A 25,985-nucleotide genomic window follows, 5' to 3' on the forward strand; every position below is an offset into this window, starting at 1 on the left:
TGTGTAGACCAAAAATTGTCGGAGAAGTTTGGTAGAGTTCTCAAAGCTCAAATCGTTGAACTTTGACCCCTTAATCGCCAAATTTCTGACTAAAAACCGATCACATTGATTTTTCTAAATCTCAGTACCCTGTATATTTAATTTCGAGGCTGTAGACTAAAAATTGACAGTTATTTCGTAGGGAAATGTACACAGACACACACACACACACTTTCACTTTTATAGATATATAGATTTAAAATTTGAGTCTGACAGAATGACAAAATTATATTGCAAACCGATATATTAAATTAAACAAACGAACTTCAAAGAGACAAATGAACACATAAGTAAAAAAAAAATTGTATTAGAAAACATTTCTTGATTATTCCACGTCTTTTTTTTTTTTACAGACCTGACGACTGAGGTTCGCTCTTAATAAATTTTTTTTTTATAGTCTTAATTTTGACTTCCCTTTTCATAAAAAACTAAAAAAATCAAGAAAGAAAAGAAATTTAATTTTATTCTTTTTTCATTAATTTCTTTCTGTGCAAAGCAATTCTTTCAAACTTACTCTGTTTCCAAAATGTTTTTATTTTATTCCCCTCCCCCTTCATTCATTTTCCTCCGCATCCTGGCAAGTATTAAAATAAACCATTTATAATATTTATTTATGGATTTATTTACTTATCATTTCTTTTGTATCGGTAAATGAATTCCATTTTAAAAAAAAAACTTTAAAAGTCACGTTAAAGGTGATTAAGTTGGAAAGTAAGTAAAAATTTACCCTTTTTACTTTTATACGATTTCTGATAACTTTGAAAAAGGTGTGTGTGTGTTTTTAAAATGTTTTTTAACTGCTATAATCTCATTTATATATATATATATATATATATATATATATATATATATATATATATATATATAACAACGTGAGTATTCATATCGTGGGTTTGTATTACTGTACACATAGATTAGAAAAAATAGTCAAAAACAAATATATAAATAAATGTTATCAAAGGCAACATAAGTTACTTTTCTACCTAACTGGATATATTTTTTGTGTTTTTATTCAATGTAATATATTTATTCAGCTCGAAAAACATACAGTGTTTACCGATGTGTTGGAAAATTCAAGATGGCGTCTCACACCCTCTTTAACACCGTAAGTTTGGGAAAAGGTGTTATAAATAAAAAACTACACAAAATACTATTAAAAACCCGCCGAATATATGTCAACCTATGTCACGGTAACATATATTGAGCGAGTTTTTAACAGTATTTTAACAGGGCACATCGTAAAAACTGACCCATTAATTTTCCTGAAGTAAAAACTATATAGTTTTTAAACTTTTAAAACTATACATTATAAAAAGAAAACTGTTCGAGTGGGTTTTTTTTACATGGGTGTCACCACTTATCAAGGCCCAGAGGCCACTCAAGGATAAGGGTTAATAGGTATACATTAGTCATTGTGATTTTAGCATAGTAAACAGTGGGAATTTTGTAACTTGGATTATTTGAAAAAGAAAACTGTTCGAATGATTGAAAATGAAAACAAAATAACAATGTAAATATATTGATAAGAAAAAAACAAAAACAAACGAAGTTTCCGTTTCAGGAACCCGAGTTTAATTTTATGTCGTAATCATTCAACTCGTTAGCGGTTTTATTCAGCGATTAGGGATAACCATACGACATATCTAATTACCAAAGCGATTTTTTTTTATTAAAACTAAACCTGTTTAGTTTTAATGAACCATTTTTTTTAAAGCCAACACTTTAGTTATTTTGAGAGCGTGCAACTGCACCCGAAAAGATTGATTAGGAAACTCCAAATCCTTTTATGACGCGAAAAAAAAAAGGCTTTTTATCGGCTTAAATGATAAACTAATGTTAAATATTAGTATTTAATATAATGAGATATCAATCTACACAATTTGCCATCGATTCTGAAATAAAATGAAATCCTGACATTGTGATCATTTTCGCAGGTGTTATGTGCCAAATATTGAAATAAGAATGTTTAAATTTAATTATTGTAATTTAAGTCTTTAATTTTAAAGTCGATTTATTTATAAAATATCTTTTTAGAAATCAATCTAAAAAACAATCTGAACAATAAATCACTTTTGCTATGGCTAAGTTTTTGTCAAGGGTAGAAATTATAATAGACAAGTATTCATCCATGATGACATTTTACCGATTTCCTGGTTTACAGGTATTCTTGCTAAATTTCTTCGAAAGAATTGACGTAAACAATACTTCAACTAAATACGTATATTTCATGCAATAATGACTTTTGTTTCTTCTGACTTTTCCTAAACTAAACATAAAACATCGGTTAGGGTTAGTTTAACATTCTGTAAAAGTACCTTCCGTTTTTTTTTTTTTACTTCTGCAGAGAAGGTAAAAAACCGATAAAAACTGAATATATTTTTCGTGTTTTTATTCAATTTAACATGTTTATTCAGCTCGAAAAGCATACAGTGTTTACCGATGTGTTGGAAAATTCAAGATGGCGTCTCACACCCTCTTTAACACCGTAAGTTTGGGAAAAGGTGTTATAAATAAAAAAAAAACTATACAAAATACTATTAAAAACCCGCCGAATATATGTCAACCTATGCCACGGTAACATATATTGAGCGAGTTTTTAACAGTATTTTAACCGGTTTTTTATTTATTACACCTTTTTCCAAACTTACCGTGTTAAAGAGAGAATCGGCCGCCATCTTGAATTTTCCAATACATCGGTAAACACTGTATGCTTTTCGAGCTGAATAAACATGTTAAATTGAATAAAAACACGAAAAATATATCCAGTTTGGTAGAAAAGTAACTTATCTTGCCTTTGATAACATTTATTTGTTATATATTTGTTTTTTGGCAACTTATTCGAATCTATGTGTACAGTAATACAAACCCGAAATGAATTTAAGACCACGAGTGAAATTAGAAAATGAAGAAAATCACATTTACTGTGTGTGTTTACTGTTTATGTAAGTCAGCGGGTTTGATTGCCATAACAACGTGACGGTAGTGAACGTGTGTGTGTGCGTGTGTGCGCGTGTGCTTGCTAGTACTACTACTAAGTTTGTCGGAGATTTTGATTTCGTGTAGTTTAGTTTCGTATATAAGTTTCGTATTTTTTTAATTTGTAAATAACAAGTTATTAAAAAATTAAACCCTTCCAAGATGGACAATAAATAAAGCCATAATATTTTATGGTAAAGGTAAGAGCGTAGAAACCATAGTTTTTTAGGAGATGTGATTATTGGATTAACCAATCAGAAATCGTCTGTGGCACACACATCTCTGTTTTTATAGATATATAGAATAGAATAGATAGATATATATATATACCTCATTGGATGTGTATATACACCTAATTTTATATGTACGTCATTGTATATCTATTAATACCTCAGTTTTTATGCATATATACCTCAGTGTATATGTATATATAACTTATTGTCTGTGTATAACTCATTGTATATGTATATATATATATATACATCATGGTATATGTATATATATATACATCATGGTATATGTATATATATATACCTCATTGTATACATATTTAGCTCATTGTATATGTATATATACCTTATTGTATATGTATGTATATATAACTCATGGTATATGAATATATACCTCATTGTGTGTATATATATATAACTACTTCATTTACTCACACAAATTTAATATACTAAAGTATAGATTTATGTGTAAACTTTAAGTATTTACTTCAAAAGTGCTCAATACGTAGGTAGAGCTAGTTAGTAATTTATAAAATATATATGGCGATTAAGCTACACGGAATATTCTGCGTTTCATCCACTGTAAGATTCGTCAGGCTTATGCGCGAAAAGGAGGGAAAAGATCTACCTTAAACCACTAACCTAGTTCTAAAACAGATCCTTTGTTCGATAAAATGCATGCCCATTGGCTGATAGGAGGGGGAGCGGTGGATACTAGAAAGCTGATTGGCTAACTAGAAATCCTCAACATATATAAAAACAAGAAGCAACCACAAAATTCGCGCATAAGCCTGACGAATCCTACAGTGGATGAAACGCAGAATATTCAGTGTAGCTTAATCGCCATATATATTTTATAAATTACTATATATATATATATATATATATATATATATATATATATATATATATATATATATATATATATATATTACTCATGGTATATGCATATATATCTCATTGAATATGAATATATACCTCATTTTGTACGTATATACCTCATTGTATATATATATAAAACCAATTTTATATATGTATATACCTGATGCTATATATATATATATATATGTATATGTATGTGTATATATATATATATATATATATATATATACCTCATTTTATTTGTGTATATAACCCATTGTATATGTATCTATACCTCATTGTATATGCATATACAACTCATTGTATATGTATATATACCTCATTTCCCATTTCGTTTATTTTCTCATCATCTGGGCACAAGCATCTATGTCGACCTAAAACCGGTAGATTCAGCAAACAGTTCGTGAGAATAAAATATCGATGATAGAAAACGAAATAATATAAACGGGTAATTTGTTAGGAATCAAGCATCGTATTTCATGTAAAATTCTCATGTTCTCCCCTTCAACCCTTCACCATTTTACCCTCACCTTTTATACCATAAGACGGTTTCGGTGATAAAATGATTTCATTAGCAAAAACGTAAAGCAAAGTTGACAAATGTGGTCATTAATTTTATCCTTGTTTCTTGATTTGGTTTGAAGAAAAAAATCGGGGTAAAGAAATAAAGAAAACGTGTAAATGGGAAATATTGTTTATATATATATATATATATATATATATATATATATATATATATATATATATATATATATATATTGTTTTGTTGCAGACTTTTTGTTTGAAAATAACGTTTATTTAGATTTTCTTGAAAGAATTCAACGTCACGCTATGATTAATTTCGTTAATCAATGTAAGAAACGAATTGATAAATTTGACCCTTCGTGAAAGCAGACGAACTACTGGTTGACTTTCTTTATTTCATTATTTGGATGAGGGAAATGAGTAGAAGGTATAGAAGAAGGAGATGAAAACCTACAGGAGGAGGAGCAGGAGGAGAACAACAACACTAACGACATCGACAGCGACGACGGCGGCGACGACAAAGAGGCTGTAAGTGTATTAAATTAAGAGGCGGATGAAAGAAGAAGAAGAAGAAGAAGAAGAAGAAGAAGAAGAAGAAGAAGAAGAAGAACAACAACAACAACAACAACAACAACAACAACAAGGACAAGAACAAGAAGGCGATTAGATATATTCAATTCAAGATTTTAAGTATGACTACATTAATAAAATTTACTGCCAACTTTTCGTTTATCTGCTAAAATGCTTCTCATCTATTTGTTACTACTATGTTAGTATGAAATCAAACATGCAGTTGAGAAAATACTCGAATGAACTTTTTAAAAATCTTAATTAAAAAAATATTTAATTACAGATTAAATCCACCAGAATGCTCATTTCTTTGTAAAGAGGCCAACGATTTAATTTTTTATTTTATGTATTGATAGTTGAAAACAATGGATTACTTCGTGGCCGTTTGAAATCTGGAATTATCGAAACTGTAGAATGGAAAAGCATTTGTGCTTTAAAAACTAAGTTTCTGCCGTTTTTTTTTTTTTTCGTTGTTTTTTAGGGAAACATTTATTGTGTTTTCAAATTTGGGAAACTATTTTACTTGAAAATCCTTTTGAATCTATTTTGTTTGTTGTGCTTTTTTTTATTTTCAAATCAATAAAGTGAACACATGGTTTTTGCTTTTATTATATTTGATTTTTATTTCTTTAACGACGTATTGACAATCTTGTTCAACGTTGAGAAAATAAGCAATAAGATATCATTTTTAGCAAAACTTTTAAATTAAAAACAAACTTAGTTTCCAACCTACTATTATTATTTGTCTCGATATCATGTTTATTCCAATTGTCTTCCACCCTGTTTATCCATATAACATCTATTTTTAACTATATTTCGGGTGCATCTAAACTACTGATTGTTTCTTGCTTTATTCGTTCTTTCTGAAAGAATAAAAGAGAGGAAGGAAGATAGCGAGAGAAATAACGGTATGAAAAGTGAGTGATTGGAGGAAGGATTACTCCATTACAGATACACTTGCGTTGGATACCCATGGCCAAAATATCCACCTCCACATGAACGCCATTCTGCTGACTCGAAATACGTTTTTCTTAGGCCATTCCAACGTTTTTGTAAACATTTTAGTTTTCTCCCAAACATCCAAACCGTATCAAAAAGTAAAAGTAACACCATGTCTATTCCAATCCAGTCGGGCGTTACACGACATCTAATGGTAAGGCTCCAATTTGAAAGAGTGCGGAGTCCCATTTTAGGTGGCATTGCTCTCAGGTTCATTCATACAAGCTTCGTTAAGGTTAAATCGAATCTAACTGTAAGATAGCGTGTATAAACCGGCATCAGGTCTCTTGAAATGTATATGTGACATGTTTTATATTACGGCAGTATTATAAAGGCATCTGTATATGTCTCTTGCGTATGTATAATCTGTTATCTTAACTGTATTTATAAAATACAGACTTCTGATCGTCTTCTGTGGCCCAAAGATCTGTGGTAGTAGAATTTTACATGAATAACGATTATAATTAAGTTATATTATAGGTTGTTTTTTAGGGTTTTTTTTTTCAATTTTCACTCCAAACAAGGCACAGTGCTACTTTGAAGTAGGGGGCTACCCCCGACAAACCTGAGGACATAAGTTTCAGGGATATTATGGAGGAAGATGAGCAGCAAGATGTCTGTTCACATTACACTTGAGGCTCTGCATTTTAGTACAGTTGGGACAGTAGAATCCCGGAAGGGAGTTCCAAAGCCTAGCAGTTCTGAGGAAGAAACTATTGAAGTAGAAGGCTTTCTTACATCTAGGGATCTTTACTGTGTAAGGATGGGATTTAGCTGCTTGTCGGGTTTGTCGGGAGTATTTACGTCGAGGGGGCATAAGTGCTTGTAGTTTGTCAGAACATTCACCATTAAAATACTTGTAGAACCGGCAGAGGGATGCAACATTTCGTCGATGGGACAGAGGCTGAAGCTAAGATGACAGTTCAGGACCTATCAGATTGGCGACTCTCTTTTGAACCCTGTCCAGACTAGTAGCGAATGCACCAGCACAAATGTGACAAGAATACTTCATACATGGGTGAATGGTGGCCTTATAGATGTACAGCATAGTTACAGGCGTAAGTAGCTTTCTAACACGGTAGAGAGAGAGCACAACTTCTTCACAGCGGCCTTGGCAATGCTCTCAATGTATCTGTTCCAACTCGTGTTCCCTGTGAACGTTAGGCGAGGAGTTTAAAAGAAGTACTTTCAAGTAATGTCTTTGGCCATTGTTATTATTGGTAGAGAAGGTTTCTTGTAATTATTGAAAGAAACAAGCTTAGACTTGGCAGCATTGAATGTGACCATCCATTCTTGTCCCCATTTCACTACAGATTAGTTTGCGCCATTTCCTTAGATCTTTGTTTATTTGTTTTCCCTTCGCGCCTATTAGAGAGCGTGGTATCATCAGCAAATATAACCATCTGAGAGACAATTTTATCAGGTAGATCATTTATGAATACTAGGAATAATAATGGTTCAAGGATAGACCGCTGACGTACCCCCGAATTGATATAATATTGTTTAGGACAACCGGGATTCGCCTCTTACTTAAGAGGGAATTAATTATGTTAAGTATGCTTCCAGTGATATCATATGATCTGACTTTTCTGAGAAGACCATCGTACCATACCCTGTCAAAAGCCTTACATATATCTAGGGCTACCGCTCTACCTTTTTCCGCTTTTTCCAGTGAATGCTATATACATTCAGAGATTACAGTTAGGATATCTGCTGTGAGACGGGCTTGCCTAAATCCATATTGTTGGTCAGAAGTTTAGCAGCTTTTAGGTGATGGACTTCAGTTTGATTAATTATGGGCTCAAATATTTTGGTGAAAAGCGGGAGCAGGCTAATGGGACGATAATTTAATGGGTCCGTTCTTTCGCTAGAATTCTTGAAAATTGATTCTACAGAAGCAGTTTTCCAGCAATCGGGAAAGCAAGATTCGTTAAGGTATTTGTTGCAAAGAACTGGAGAAACTTCGGTATTTTTAATAGCATAGCCGGAATGAGATCGGGTCCACGTGCTTTCGAGATGTCTGCATTTTTTATGATATCATGCACCTGAGAAGGGGTGATTTTCAGATCATCTAGTGTGGCGTCTGTCCGCAAAGGAAAGTCATGGATGGAGTGGTTTGTTGGGTCTAATGTGGAGTTTGAGACAAACCGACTCGCAAGCATGTTAGCCTTCTCGACTGCCGTACAAACTCATGGTTGTTTGATAGTATGGGAATTTTTGATTGCCAATCATTACTCTGTTGTATATTTTCCAAAAATCACGGGTTCCGAATTTCTCTGCTTCAATGAATTTCCTCGTGGTTTCATTATATTCTCTCTCAGCTGTTGTCAGCTATTACAATTACTTCTAGCTTCTATAAACTTCTGTCTGTTTGAACTGGACTTATGTCGGTTAAATCTGCAGTACGCATGTTGCCTTTGACCAACAGCAGCTGCACAAGTAAAAGTAAACCATTGGGGAGAGTGGGGCTTTCTATAGAATTTTCTGCGTGGCAAATTTTATTATGTGAAAAATCCAGGACAATAATTGGTTACTTTGCTGACTTGATTTATGTGGTCGATGGTGCAACCAAACCGAGGAAAGACAGCTTCAGTGACGGATTTATGGATTGATAATAATATTTAATTATAATATTGCTTTGTGAAGGAAACAATTGATTTAGGGAGAAGAATAAGAAAAATGTTTGGACTAAAATCGCGAGCAGTAACTGACCCCGAGGTCAACTTCCAAAGACGCACGGTCTGGGAACAAATTTGATGGAACTTTACGTCAGTACGCGAGCATGCACAGAGCCAGTCAGAATAGAGGGGAATGTGTCGTGGCGACCCCTGATTGGCTGGTAGAGATCGGGAAGCTTCACTCCCACCTATCTACTTAATTATATAAGCTTTTGCAAGAGCGGTATTTAACGAGTTGAGTGCAGTTCAGGCCAGTTCCCAAAACGTCCCTGAACGCGCATAAAGTACGCCGACTTCGAGATTCTGTTATTAATATTTCTCGCTCGCAAGTTGAATAACATTTTCGCCATTATCGTATTTTGTATAAACAAAGCAGAGAATAGTTTTGTGTGTGGCGAAAAAAATCCTCACTGCTGATTAGATTACTGCAACAAAGGCTTCCCCACCCCCTATATCCACCTCTGTTCGTGATAACAGAGAACGAAAAGAAGAAAAAGTCAGATTCATGTAATTGTGGCGACGTTTACGATATATGAAAATTGAATTTGGAATTATGTCTTCCAGGTGAAAGCGCTCTCGGTCGCTGATGATACAACACCTGCTAAACTGTGGGCTCTGAAGTGATTTAATTTCAACTACCTATGCTTTTATCTTTGTACAATAATATTTTATTAGAACCTTTTATATATTTTCTGTTATTATAATTTTTATGAAAAAGAAAACCAAAGACTTGAATTTTTACTTATTGCTTCTGCGAAGGAGTTTGCATTGCTACCAGATCTAACGATCAACTTGAGTTATTTTTCAGGAACCATCTATTAGGAGAGGAGTCTCTGCCTCAATGCCGGAGGGAGAGCGGCGATCCGCGAATCAACAACAACAAACATAACGTGGGCCGCACCTGTTTCTCAAGATTGGTGTACTCTTCTTATGTAAACAGAATAACCAGGACCTCTCATCAACCCTGTCTCCATGTAGACGATCAGGCCAAACTATCGTGCTGCGTTGTTCTTGATTAGCAGAATACCTGATGAACCTTTTTGGGTTATATATATATATATATATATATATATATATTTAGTAGAAATGGTAATTAATAAAAACTGACGAAAGTGCTCAATACTGTTGTAGAGCAAATATGCGTTTTATTTTTTATTACCGTATCTTTCTGTTAAGTTACATTATTGTTTCAACTACCCGGCCGTTTTTTTTTTTGCCCGTCTGTAGCTTCCTCAGACTTTTACAGAGATGTTCGCTATGATGGGATGAAAGCGTGAATGATGTCAGGGGAGGGGTGCGAGAAGAGCGGAAAAAAAGAGGAAGGGAACAAGGGGAAAGGTGGGAGGGGTGCTTGGTATGTCGGTAATGTTTTAGTTTTCATCCCATCATAACGAACATTTCAGTAAAAGTCTGAGGAAGCTACAGACGGGCAAAAAAACGGCCGGGTAGCTGAAACAATAATGTAACTTAACAGAAAGATACGGTAATAAAAAATAAAACACACACGCATATATATATATATATATATATATATATATATATATATATATATATATATATATATATATATATATATATATATATGCGTGTGTGATGAAGGGAAACATACCTTCTTCCACTGTCCCTTTATAACTTGAAGGTTCTGAAATAGATATTTCTATCCGAAGGATAAAAATACCGTGACACTCGTGTTATATTTTATAAAACTTTATTTTTATGTATCCATACTTCTCTCGAAGTTTGGCAATATCTCTAGGTTTCTACATTTTCTAAAATGTGTCCATTAGAACTTCCACGGATGTAAAAATGACGACTGATCGCGAGTTCACTTCCATATTTAAAGGTTTGGAGAAGTGCGGGATTGTGATCAGTTGTGATCGCATTTTAAATTGAGTTTATTGTTCGCAGATTATTATTTATAAGAATTAAATCTCATTAGTTAATTTGATTTTAATAAGCTGATACATCCACTTTTGTTCTTCAGTTTATCTATATGGATATGTACAAACTCATTAACAGATAGATAGATAGATAAAATCTTTTTGTCGTGTGTCAAAATACATTTGTTCACTTTTTGATATTATCATTGTTGCCTTTCGTTACATTTCCCGCCTTTTTCAAGATTTTAATTCTACAAATGAAAATAAGCACACTTTTTTAACATGCGTCCATTCAATATACATATTTAGCGATGAAAATACTAGTGCAGCGTGAAAGACCGACGAAAGGACAGCGCTTTGTATAAATAGAAAAATGAAATGTAGAACTGATGCGTGACAGACAAAGAAAAATATTTGTAATTCATCCGCGTGTCAGGCCGATTAAATTGCTATTTGAAATTTAAGGATGACAGATAGATCAACCGACAAAACTTTATATAAGAAAGGGCGTATCTCATATTAGAAACGACCTTTCAATCACGTTGTGCAATGAAATTGCTATTTCAAACAGAAGCGTGACCGATCAACCGATTGACAAAACGTCTCGCAAATAAACAAGAACATATTTAAACAACAAATACAAGTAAAGCTGCTGCTCTGACAAGGGGAGTCTTGGTGACAAAATTCGCCTTTAATAAAACGATTTAAGCTGTTAGACAATATTTTGGGCATTTGGTTGTTGTCCTACTTCTGAAAGGCTTATATATATATATATATATATATATATATATATATATATATATATATATATATATATATATATATATATATATATATATATTGTTTTGGGCGGATTCTCAGTTTGAATTGGTATGGCGTGGCAGATGATAGTGGTGGGTATAGTTGAGGCCGGTTATGGGGTTGAAGTCGGCTCTTGTCAAGTGGCATGATTGACAGGCACTGGCCGAGTAGAAACATTAACAAATCGTTGTCCATTGTTATTGACGATCACAAGAGGGGCGCTGTTCTGGCGGGTTTCCTCTCCTGTAAACACTTTAAAACTCGACCGCAAAAAAAAAAAGACTGACATAACTAGGGGGACCACACACTTGAATATGGCCATGTTCAGCGCGTAGATTCCCTGTTCAGACATGAAGAATCGGCCAGCTGTGAGATCTCTTCAAATAACAAGTACACACACACATACACACACACATGCATACATATATATATATATATATGTATGTATGTGTGTATATACATATATAGATAGATAGATAGATAGATAGATAGATAGATAGATAGATAGATAGATAGATACTAGAAAAATACCTGTCCCAGGAGGAGTAAAATTAATTTCCCGATTATGTCTCCTTACTAAGATCAAAATCAACATAGAATCCAACTAAACCTTACGTCTAGAATCTTTATTCCAATCTTAAAATAAACACGTAATGTAGTTTTATTAAGATTGGAATAAAGATTCTAGACATAAGGTTTAGTTTCATTCTATGTTGCTTTTAATCATAGTAAGGGGACATAATCGGGAAATTCCAAAATATAATAAAACATTGTATATATTAAAATAAACACGTAATGTAGTTTTATTAATATATACAATGCTTTATTATATTTTGGAACTTGAGTTATGTTTGAAAAATTATTCACATTTAATTTTTTGAATTAGCTGTAAGTTGCAATTATTTGATCAAACTTATATGTTTCTCACTAATTATTTTACCGTGAATTTGTAGACAGACAACAATTGAAGTCGCATTCGTCAAATAATTCAATAGGAAAGATGATAATCATTAATAATGAAAAAATATTTACATTTATTTACGTTTGAATATATTGATTAGAATATTTTCAATTTAATAAAAAGAGAAATCGATATGTACAATTTTGAAGTTGATTTACGATTATTTTTATTTCTAAAACTGCTTTTGCCCTGTGAACTGTACAAGCTACCTCAACTGTTCTACATCTAATGACCAAAGAACTTTCACTCTATAACCACGGTCATGTAAATGATATCTGATAAAAGTAAAGAACATGTGTTATACTAAAAGAAATGATATTAGGAAGATATTACGATGAACATGCAATATGAGTAAGGATTAGTTTTGATAGAACTAATAAATATGGACAATATAAATAAAAGATTTTTGAACACATTTCCCTACATTGTCTTTAGTCTATCTTCCTCTCATGTTATCGAAACTATACCTGACGAATATTAAACGATCATCCTATCATTCTAATATAATTTCTTCGGTATAACACACCTTCTTAACTTTTACCAGATTTCATTTCCACACATCATGACAGAGCGTATACGTGCATGATAAATCTTTCCTTTAGTTAACAGTAGTAACGCTCAGTTGGTTAGTAATGAGAGAAGAACCTTAAACTTAAATCATTCATTAAAAATAAATTCATTCACTGAAAGTAGTTTCATTCAATAAAACTTAATCATTCACTGAAACTGACATCATTCAATAAAACTTAAACCATTCATAAAAACTTACTTCATTGACTAAAACGTCCTTCATTCACTAAAAATTACATCATTCACTACAACTTATTCATTCACAAAAACTTACTTCATTAACTAAAACTTAAATTCATTTTACTTATTACATTCACTAAAACTTACTTAATTCACTACACATACTTCATTAACTACACTTACTTCATTCACTAAAACGTACTTCATTCACTAAAATTACTTCATTCACTAAAACTTACTTCATTAAAATTACTTCATTAACTGAAACTTATTCATTCACTGAAACTAACTTCATTCACTAAAACATTCTTTATTCACTGAAACTTACTTCATTCATTAAAATTTCTTCATTCATTAAACCTTACTTCATCCACTAACACTTACTTCATTCACGAAAGCGTACTTCATTTACTAAGACTTTTTTCATTCACTATACTTACATCATTCACTGAAACATTCTTTATTCACTGAAACTGACTTCATGCATTAAAATTTACTGGATTCATTAAAATTACTTAATTCACTACAACTTACTTATTCACTAAAACTTACTTCATTCACTAAAACTTACTTCATTCACTAAAACTTACTTAATGCACTAAAACATATTCATTCACTATACTTACTTCATTCACTATACTTACTTCATTCACTAAAACTTACATCATTCAATAAAATTACTTCATTCACTAAAACTTACATCATTCAGTAAAACACACCTTATTCATTAAAACTTACTTCATTCACAAAAACTTACTTAATTAACCGAAACTTACTTCATTAAAACTTACTTCATTCACTACATCTTATTCATCCTCGAGATAAACTTCATTAACTAAAACTTACTCCATTCACAAAAACTTACTCACTTCACTGAAACTTACTTCATTAAAACTTACTTCATTCTCTAAAACTTAACTCATTCACAAAAATTAATTCAATTACTAAAAATTATTCCACTCACTATACTAACTTCATTCACAAAATCTTACTTCATTCACTAACACTTACTTCATTCACTTAAACTTATCTCATTCACTGAAACTTACTTCATTCACTGAAACTTACTTCATCAGTTATACTTACTTCATTCACTAAAACTTACTTCATTCACTGAAATTTACTCCATTCACTATACTTAATTTATTCACTAATATTTACTTCATTCACTAAAACTTACTTCATTAAATAAAACCTACTCCATTCACAGAACCTTACTTAATTAACACTTATTATATTCACGAAAAACTAAATACATCTACCGAAACTGACATCATTCACTAAAATTATACGCTAAACTTCATTCATTAAAACTTACTTAATTCACTAAAAGTTACTTCATTCACTAAAACTTCTTTCATTCACTAAAACTTACTTCATTCAATAAAAGTTACTTCCTCCACTGAAACATATTTTATTAACAAACTAAAACTTACTTCATGAACTAACACTTATTTCATTCACTACACTTACTTCATTGATTAAAACGTACTGCATTCATTATACTAACTTCATTCACCAACACTTACATCATTAACTGAAACTTACTTCATTCATAAACTTACTTCAATCACTGAAACTAAATTCAGTAAATAAAACTATATTTATTGACTAAAACCTCTTTATTCATTATATTTACTTCATTCACTGAAACATAATACATTCAATAAAGCTTATTTAATTCACTAAAACTTAATTTATTTTACTAACTTCATTCACTATACTTACTTCATTCACTAAAACTTACTTCATTCACTAAAACTTACTTCATACACTAAAATAAACTTCATTCACTACACTTACTTCATTCATTAAAACTTACTCAATTCACCAAAATTTACTTCATTAATTAAAACTTAATTTACTCACGAAAATTGACTTCATTCACTGTAATTTCATTCAGTAAAAGTTACTTTATTCATTAAAACTTACTTAATTCACTAAAATTACTTCATTTACTAAAACAGACTTCACTTCATTCCCTATAATTTACTTCATTCACTAACACGTACTTCATTCACTAGAACTTACTTAATTCACTAAAACGTACGTCATTCACTAAAACTTAATCATTCTCTAAAAGTTACTTCATTAACTACACTTACTTCATTCACTAAAACTTACATCATTCACTAGAATTACTTCATTCACTAAAACCAATTCATTCACAAAACATTACTTCATTCACTAAAACTGACTTCATTAACTAAAACTTACTCCATTCACTGAAACATACATCATTCACTAAAATTTATTCATTCACTACAACTTACTTCATTTACAAACACTTACTTCATTCACAAAAACTTACTTCATTCACTAAAACTTACTATATTAACAATTCTTTCTACATTCACTAAAACTTACTTCATTCAGTAAAATTTATTCATTCACGAAAACTTACTTCATTGACTGAAACTTACACATTCACTATACTTATTTAATTCACTAAAACATACTTCATTAAAATTACTTTATTAACTAAAACTTAGTTCATTCACTAAAACTTAATTCATTAATAAAACTTACTTCATTCACTATACTTCATTTATGAAAAAGTACTTCATTAACTAAAGCTTACTACATTCAATGAAACCTACTTCATTCACTTACATCATTCATTAAAAACTTACTTAATTCATTAAATCTTTCTTCATTCACTAAACCTTACTTGATCCACTTACACTTACTTTATTAACGAAAACGTACTTCATTCATTAAAACTTATTTCATACAATATACTTACTTCATTCACTAAAACGTACTTAATTCAATAAAACTTTCTTCATTCACTAACACTTACTATATTCATTAAAACTCATTCATTCACCTAAACTTACCTCATTCACTAAAACTTATTTCATTCACTAAAATTTACTTCATTCATTACATCTTACTTCATTAACTAAAACTTATTCATTCACTATACTTACTTCATTCACTAAGACTTCATTCATTCAACTTTTCTTCAATCAATAAAAGTTTTTCTGAGCTAAGACTTATTTTATTCACTAAAATTTATTCATTAACTAAAACTTATTCATTCATTATACTTACTTCATACATTAAAACATACTTCATTCACAAACCGTTACTTTATTCATTAAAACATATTCATTCATTAAAACTTACTTGATTCACAAACATTTACTTCATTCACTTAAACTCTCTTCATTCAATAAAACTTTCTTCTTTCACTAAAATTAACTTCATTTGCTAAAACTTACTTAATGAATTAGAACATACTTAATTCATAAAAATTTATTCATTCAGTAAAACTTAATTGATCTCCTAAAACTTACTTCATTCAATATACTTACTTCATTCTTTAAACTTACTTCATTCACTAAAACTTACTTCATTCAGTAAAAGTTACTTTATTCACTAAAACATACTTCATTCACTAAAACATACTTAATTCACTAAAACTTACTTCATTCACTAAAACTTACTTCATTCACTAAAACTTACTTCATTCACTATCTATTTAAACTTACTTCATTCACTAAAACTTTAATCTTACTTACTTTAATCACTAAACCTTACTTCATCCTTTATGCTCACTTCATTCACTACAACTTACTTCATTTATAAAATCTTACTTCATTAATCCCTAAAACATACTTCATTCATTAAAACTTACTTCATTCAATATACGTACTTCATTCATTAAACTTACTTCATTCATTAAAACTTACTTTATTCACTATACTTACTTCATTCACTATACTTACGTCATTCATTAAACTTACTTCATTTACTAAAACTTACTTCATTCATTATAATTACTTCATTCATTTAAAGTTACTTCATTCACTAAAATTACTTCATTCACTATAATTACTTCATTTATAAACGTACTTCATGTACAAAAACTTACTTCACTCACAAAAACTTGTTTCGCCTGCTAAAACTTATTTATTTGCTGAAACTTTATTTATTAAAACTTACTTTATTCACTACAACTTACTTCATCAACTTAAACTTACTTAATTCACTATAACTTACTTCATTCACTGGAACCTAATTCACTATACGTTCTTTCATTCACTGAAACTTACTTCATTCATTAATACCTACTTCATTCATTAAAACTTTCTTCATTAAAAAAACTTACTTCATTCACTGAAACTTTCTTCATACATTATACTTACTTCATTCACTAAGACTTACTTTATTCAATAAAACTTACGTCATTCACTAAAACTTACTCAATTTACTAAACTTATTTCATTCACTATACTTACCTCATTCGTTTAATGTTACCTCATTCACTAAAACTTACTTCATTCACTAAAATTTACTTCATTCGCTGAAACTTATTTTATTCAACAAAGCTTTACTTAATTCACTATACTTACTACATTCACAAAAACTTACTTGATTCACAAACATTTACTTCATTCACTTAAACTCTCTTCATTCAATAAAACTTTCTTCTTTCACTAAAATTAACTTCATTTGCTAAAACTTACTTCCTTAATTAGAACATACTTAATTCATAAAAATTTATTTAATTCAGTAAAACCTAATTGATCTCCTAAAACTTACTTCATTCAATATACTTACTTCATTCTTTAAACTTACTTCATTCAGTAAAAGTTACTTTATTCACTAACATGTATTCGTTCACTAAAACTTACTTCATTTACTAAAACTTACTTCATTTACTAAAACTATCTATTTAAACTTACTTCATTCACTTAAACTTACTTCATTCGCAAAATATTAATCCATTCACTATACTTACTTTATTCACTAACACTTACTTAATTCACTATACTTACCACATTCACTAAAACTTTCTCCATTCACTATACTTACTTCATTCTCTAAAACTTACTTCATTCACTACCATTACTGCATGCAGTAAAACTTAATTCATTCAATACACTTACTTTATTCACTAAAATTTACTTCATTAACTATAATTACTTCATTCACAAAAGCTTACTTCATTTACTATACTTACTTTATTCACTAAAATTACTATACTCACTTAATTCAATAAAACTTTCTCCATTCACTATACTTGCTTTAATCACTTAACCTTACTTCATTCACTATAGTTGCCTAATTTACTAAAACTTACTTCATTCACTATACTTCCTTTATTCACTAAAACTTATTTCATTCACTATACAAACCTCATTCACTAAAACTTACTTCATTCACTAAAACTTACGTCATTCACTAAAACTTACCTCATTCACTAAAACTTACTTCATTCACTAAAACTTAATTCATTCAATAACACTTACTTCATTAGCTAAAACTTATTTCATTCACCAAAACTTACTTCATTCACTATACTTTCCTCATTCACTTAAACTTACTTCATTCGCTAAAACTTACCTAATTCGCTAAAACTTACCTCATTCAGTAAAACTTACTTCATTCCCTATACTTACTTCATTCACTAAAACTTACCTATTTCACTATACTTACTTTATTCACTAAAACTTAATTCACTAACAAAACTTACTTCATTCACTAAAGCTTACCATATAAAATAAAACTTACTTCATTTACAAAAATTACTTCATTCACTATACGTACTTTGTTCACTAAATCTTACCTCATTCACTAAAACTTACTGTATTCACTAAAACTTACTTCATTCACAATATTTACTTTATTCACTATACTTACTTCCTTCTCTAAAACTTACTTCATTCATTAAAATTTACTACATTCAGAAAAACTTACTTCATTCAAAAAAACTGAATCCATTCACTATACTTACTGTATTCACTAAAACTTACTTCATTCATTAAAACTTCCTATATTCACCAAAACTTAATTTATTCGCTATATTTACTACATTCACTAAAACCTACAACATTCACTATACTCACTGAATTCAATAAAACTTTTTTTTAAATTTACTATACTTTCTTTATTCACTAAAAGTTACTTCATTCACAAAAACTTACTTCATTCACTATACATACTTCATTCACTAAAACTTTGTTAATCCACTATACTTACTTCCTCCACTACAACTTACTTCATTCACTAAAACTAAATTCATTCACTATACTTACTTTATTCACTATACTTACTTCATTCGCTACAACTTACTTAATTCACTAAAACTGACTTCATTTGCTATACTTACTTCATTCACTAAAACTTTTTTAATTCAATAAAACTTACTTAATTCACTATACTTACTACATTCAGTAAAACTTACTTCATTCTCTATACTTACTTAATTCACTAAAACTTACCTCATTCACTAACACTTACTTCATTCACTGAAACTTACTACATTCAATATACTTACTTTATTCACCGAAACTTAGTTAATTCACTAAAACTTACTTCATTCACTAAAATTTACTTCATTCACTAAAACTTACTTCATTTACTATACTTACTACATTCACAAAAACTTACTTAATTCACTAAAATTTATTTTATTCAAAAAAAATTACTTCATTCACTATACTTACTTTATTCACTAAAACTTAGTTAGTTCACTAAAACTTACTTTATTAACCATATATAAATCCATTCACTATACGCACTTTATTCACTAAAACTTTCTTAATTCACTATACTTACCTCATTCACTAAAACTTTCTCCATTCAATATACTTACTTCATTCACTACAACTTACTGCATTAACTACCATTACTTCATTCAGTAAAACTTACTTAATGAATTAAAACTTAATTCATTCAATACATTATCTTTATTCACAAAAATTTACTTCATTCACTATAATTACTTCATTCACAAAAACTTACTTCATTCACTATACTTACTTTATTCACTAAAACTTATGTAATTCACTAAAATTACTTAATTCACTAAAACTTACTTCATTTATTAAAACTTACTTCATTCATTAAAACTTACTTTATTCCTTAAAACCTACTTCATTCATTAAAACTTACTTCATTCATTAAAACTTATTTCATTCATTAAAACTTACTTCATTCATTAAAACCTACTTCATTCACAAAATCTAAATGAATTTTCTATACTTACATTATTCACTAAAACTTACTTCATTCACTAAAACTTAATTAATTCACTATACTTACTACATGTACTAAAACTTACTTAATTCACTATACTCACTTAATTCAATAAAGCTTTCTCCCATAACTATACTTACTTCATTCACTATACTTACCTAATTCACTAAAACTTACTTAATTCACTAAAATTTATATTATTCAAAAAGAAATTACTTCATTCACTATACTTACTTTATTCACAAAAACTTACTTCATTCACTTTAACTAACTTCATTCACTATACTTACTTTATTCACTAAGACTTACTTTATTCGCTATACTTACCTCATTCACTAAAACTTACTTAATTAACTAAAACTTAGTTCATTTACTATACTTACTGTCACGCTGTGTTAGCTCGTGTTGTGTGGTTGGTTAATAGAGAGAAACGAAAAGACGCGTGTTGTTAGTTTTAAATATAAAACTTGGAGGCCTTTATTTCCAGTGCGCATGCGTGGTTGTTACAAAACAAGGATTGTCGTGAAACGAAATGATAACGTTGTTACAAAACTAGGATTGTAACGAAACGATAACATCGTTACATCCCCCCTTTACCAATATGAAGATTATGATATTGAGCATATTCAATATATGATAAAAGGTAAGGCCTAATTCAGGGTAGACTGCCTGAATAGCTACAGCGAAGCAGGGGATTATTCTGCCCCATGAATTGCTTACTATACTTCTCTAGAAAATGTTCACAAGTTCATTTTTGATGGTGGTCGTACCATTCTGCCACTGCGAGTGTATTGTTGGGAGTCTCTTTGTGGAGACTGAGTTGTACATGCAGGTGGTTCTGCAAATGTTACATGCTTTGGCGTTTGTGGTGGTGTTGGCCTTATTGGAGCACTCCTAATATGCTGCCGGTTTCTCCGTATCATATATCCGTTTGCAGTTTGTAGGAGATATGATTGGGGACCATCTGCTTGAGAAGCTACGGTTGCTAAGTCCAAGTTTCCGTGTGTAGGTTTTTGTGCTCTTACCCTCTAGCCAGGATATAAAGGTGGTAGGTCTTCCTTGAGCGCATGCTGGTCAAAATATTTCTTTTGCTTGTGTTGCCTTTGTTTAAAAGCATCATATATTTGATCCTGATCTTGGTGGTTGTTTTCTTGTTGCTGGTTGGTTTCGTTTGTTGACCACTTTTTTTTAGTGTAGTTCGTTTTTCTAAAAATTGGCGGGTGAATTCAGCAACAACTTTGCTCTCTCCCAGGTAAGAATGTACGTAGTCAATAACCTCTTTCTGGGAATCGACTTCTTGAAGAAAGGCCACAAAGGTTGGAACATCAAGGTTAACTTTGATGTTCTTAAGCAGAGATTCGGACCAATGGATAAAATCATCATTTGAATTGGATGACTGAAACAATTTTAGCACACCATCCGTATTATGTTTGTTTTTGGATGATTTTGTTTTTGTGTTTTGAGACGTTGTTGCAGTCAGACTGGGAAAACTGTTTGTATCAATCGTTGCGTTGCTATTTTTGGTAGGAGATGAGACTGACTGCTTTTTATTATTCTTTTGAACTTCCCATGTTGAACTGACATTTGATTTGCTGCTTGCCTGCACTTGCCAGGGAGATGACTTACAGCTCCAGCCGGAGGTAGGAGAGGTTGATAACACAGGAGAAGTACGACCCCATGCGGCAGCCGACAATGGCATAGAGACTTTCGGTGCTGGTTGTTGAGGTTGGGCGTTGTTATTTTTTTTCTTTTTCTTCTCCTCTTCCAATTGTTTTGCCTGTTCCTGTTGGATTTCAAGCAACGATTTTGCAGCTGATTTCGACACAGTTACTTTATTGTTGGCTCATATCTTCGCCTGCTGTGCAGATGAATTGGTTGCTTGTTGTTGTTGCTGTTGCTGTTGTTGTTGTTGTTGTTGTTGTTGCTGTTGCTGCTGCTGCTGACGGGCTTCTTGCTCCTGCTGCTGTTTCCGCTGCTGTTCTTGCTGTTTCCGTAATTCTTGCCTCCGTAATTCTTCTTGTCTTCGTAACTCTTCCAGTTGTCGTAATTCTTCCTGGCGGCGTAATTCTTCTTGACGCCTTAACTCTTCCTGCCGCTGTAATTCTTCTTGTTTCTGAATTTCTTCAGCCCGGATCCGTTCTTCTTCAAGCCGTTGTCGTTCTTCTTCTTGTCTCCGCACTTCAAGTTTCTCTTCATGTGGTGGTTGCGTTTTCTTGAACTCACCAATGCGGTCGAATCTGTCGGGGTATAAACGCATCAGATCATCTATGCTGTTGATAGGTTGTTGCTGAACGGATATGGCACAGTTCATTGTCACAACGTTGAGGGCTACAGATGTTGGCAGGCCCAGTATAGCTGGTCCTGGAGTGTTGACCACATAAAATTGAGTGTTGAGCCATGAAGAGTCCTTGTATTTGCACCTGATGTTTGTGGTGCCATGGCATTTTATTTCAGTGTTGTTGTATGCTGTCAGTATGCATTTCGTTGGGTTTAGTGATCCAGGTATTGGGTTTCCGTCTTCGTTTATGGCGGAGGGGCACATACTGCGGAATATGCGTAAAGGTAGTGTGTTTGCCTGTGCACCCGTGTCTACCTTCAGTTTGAGGCTGTGCGTACCTGGGTGGTCTGTCAATATAACGTTGATATTGACAAACGCTTCATTTTGTGTTGTTTTTTGTTTATGCAGTGGATGTTCACTGTTAATAGTGCTGAATGTGAGGTGCTCCATCGCCGCATGTAGTTTTGTTGTGGCTCGGTCGTCATGTTCAGCAACGCTGTCAACTTTTCGGCCTGTTCCATGTTGTCTGTGCCTTGGCTGGCTGCGGCTTTTGTGCCAGGGTTTTTCTTGTTTCCTGGGTCTGAGTCTTGCTGAGAAGCACAATTTGGCCCAATGGCCCATTTTCCCGCAGGAGCTGCATATGTCGTTCTTGGCAGGGCAATGCTCCTTGCCAAAACGGTGGTCCTGTCCACAATTTTTACACAAGTTGCTGGTATTTCTGCTGCCTTCCTGGCGTTCGCGACCACCGCGATTTATGGTGTCTATCTGTGACAGGCCATGTAGTTGGTGTATTTTGTTTATATACACGGCTGAAGCCTCATATGTGCGTGCTAATTTCACAGCCTCTTCTATTGTGTAGCCCTTCGGCTTGTTCAACAGTTCTTTTTGTAAGTCCGGTATGGGCGTGTTGGCTATCAGTATTTCTACTAAACGTTCGTTCATTTCATGGGCTGTGAAATCGCATATCTTCGCCTGTAAGCGACACCTGTTTAGAAATATGTCGGTCGTCTCGGTAGGTTTTTGTTGGTATCTACTGAGTTCGAGCCTACATATACGGTGGTGGGTTGCCGGTTCCAGCTACTCCAAAAATGCGTTGAAAATTTTGTTGGCGTCTCTCCAGTCTTCGTTTGGCATAGACCAACTGTTGTATCTACGAATTCCTTCCTCGCCATTTGCAAGTAGAATGATAGCACTTTCTCTTCTTCTTTAGTTCCCTTCGCTGTGAAATAAAGTTCTAAACGTTGTTGGAATATTTTGAATGACTCTGCAGTGTTAGGCGAGTCCCAGTCGAGAATGGGAACTGGTATCGATATATTAGCCATTGCGAGCTTCAACGAGCGTGTGTGTGTGTGTGTTTTACGAAGTTTTGGTTCGAAAAGAAAAGAGAAAAAAAAAATATAATGTCTTACTTTTATCGTTGTTTTATTTTATTTTTCCCTTTATCTCGCCGCTGTCACCATGTCACGCTGTGCTTGGTCGTGTTGTGTGGTTGGTTAATAGAGAGAAACGAAAAGACGCGTGTTGTTAGTTTTAAATATAAAACATGGAGGCCTTTATTTCCAGTGCGCATGCGTGGTTGTTACAAAACAAGGATTGTCGTGAAACGAAATGATAACGTTGTTACAAAACTAGGATTGTAACGAAACAAACGATAACATCGTTACACTTACCTCATTCACTAAAACTTACTTCATTCACTAAACCTTACTTCATTCACTATACTTACTTCATTCACTAAAACTTACTTAATTCACTATACTTACTTCATTCACTAAAACTTACTTCATTAATTATGCTTCCTTCATTCACTAAAACTTACTTCATTCACTATACTTACTTTATTCACTTAAACTAAATTCAATTCACTAAAACTTCATTCACTATACTTACTTAGTTCACTAAAACTTACTTCATTTACTATACTTTCTTTATTCGCTAAAACTTACTTCATTCACTAAAACTTACTTTAATCACTATACTTACTTTATTCACTAAAACTTACTTCAGTCACTATACTTTCTGCATTCACTAAAACTTACCTCATTCACTAAAACTTACTTTATTCACTAAAACTTACTTTATTCACTATACTTACTTTATTCAATAAAACTTATTTCATTCCCTATACTAACCTCATTCACTAAAACTTACCGCATTCACTAAAACTTACTTCATTCACTAAAACTTAATTCATTCACTAACACTTAATTCATTCACTAAAACTTATCTCATTCACTAAAACTTACTTCAGTCACTATACTTACCTCATTCAATGAAACTTCTCCATTCACTAAAACTTAGCTCATTCACTAAAACTTACCTCATTCAGTAAAACTTACTTCATTCACTATACTTACTTCATTCACTAAAACTTACCTCATTCACTAAACCTTACTTTATTCACTAACACTTAATTCACTCACTATACTTACTTCATTCACTAAAACTTACCTCAGTCACTAAAACTTCCTTCATTCCCTATACTTTCTTCATTCACTAAAACTTACTTCATTCGCTATACTTACTTTATTCACTAAAACTTACTTCATTCACTAAAACTTCCTTCATTCTCTATACTTACTTCATTCACTAAAACTTATCTCAGTCACAAAAACTTACTTCATTCACTATACTGACTTTATTCACTAAAACTTTATTCATTCACTATACTTTCTACATTCACTAAAACTTACTTCCTTCACTATACTTACTTTGTTGACTAAAACTTACTTTATTCTCTATACTTATTTTGTTCACCGAAACTTACTTCATTCACTGTACTTAATTAATACACTAAAACTTACTTCATTCCCTATACTTACTTTGTTCACTAAAACTTTATTCATTCACTAAAACTTACTTCCTTCACTATACTTACTTTGTTCACTAACACTTTATTCGTTCACTAAAACTTACTTCATTCACTAAAACTTACCTCATTCACTAAAACTTACTTCATTCCCTATACTTACTTTGTTCACTAAAACTTTATTCATTTACTAAAACTTCCTTCCTTCACTATACTTACTTTGTTCACTAAAATTTTATTCATTCACTAAAACTTACTTCATTCACTAAAACTTACCTCATTCACTAAAACTTACTTCATTCCCTATACTTACTTTGTTCACTAAAACTTTATTCATTCACTAAAACTTACTTCCTTCACTATACTTACTTTGTTCACTAAAACTTCATTCATTCACTAAAACTTACTTCATTCACTAAAACTTTTTTCATTCACTAAAACTTACTTCATTCCCTATACTTACTTTGTTCACTAAAACTTTATTCATTCACTAAAACATACTTCCTTCACTATACTTACTTTGTTCACTAAAACTTTATTCATTCACTAAAACTTCCTTCCTTCACTATACTTACTTTGTTCACTAAAACTTTATTCATTCACTAAAACTTACTTCC

The 25,985-nt window shown here is 31.6% G+C and overlaps 2 protein-coding genes across 5 annotated transcripts in view; both read right to left on the minus strand.

Moving 5' to 3' along the window:
* LOC145256383 (uncharacterized) overlaps positions 1–25,985 on the minus strand; it is a 1,175,042-nt gene that overhangs the window by 479,911 nt on the left and 669,146 nt on the right. The gene's annotated exons all lie outside the window — the stretch shown is intronic.
* Positions 22,118–23,230, minus strand: LOC145256112 (uncharacterized). Its single transcript, XM_080114696.1, has one exon. The coding sequence runs from the start codon at positions 23,178–23,180 to the stop codon at positions 22,125–22,127; it is 1,056 nt and encodes a 351-aa protein (XP_079970822.1). The 5' UTR covers positions 23,181–23,230; the 3' UTR covers positions 22,118–22,124.

This window comes from Euprymna scolopes, chromosome 32, assembly GCF_053919585.1.
Source record: "Euprymna scolopes isolate OS-2025 chromosome 32, ASM5391958v1, whole genome shotgun sequence".
NCBI classification, from domain to species: domain Eukaryota; kingdom Metazoa; phylum Mollusca; class Cephalopoda; order Sepiida; family Sepiolidae; genus Euprymna; species Euprymna scolopes.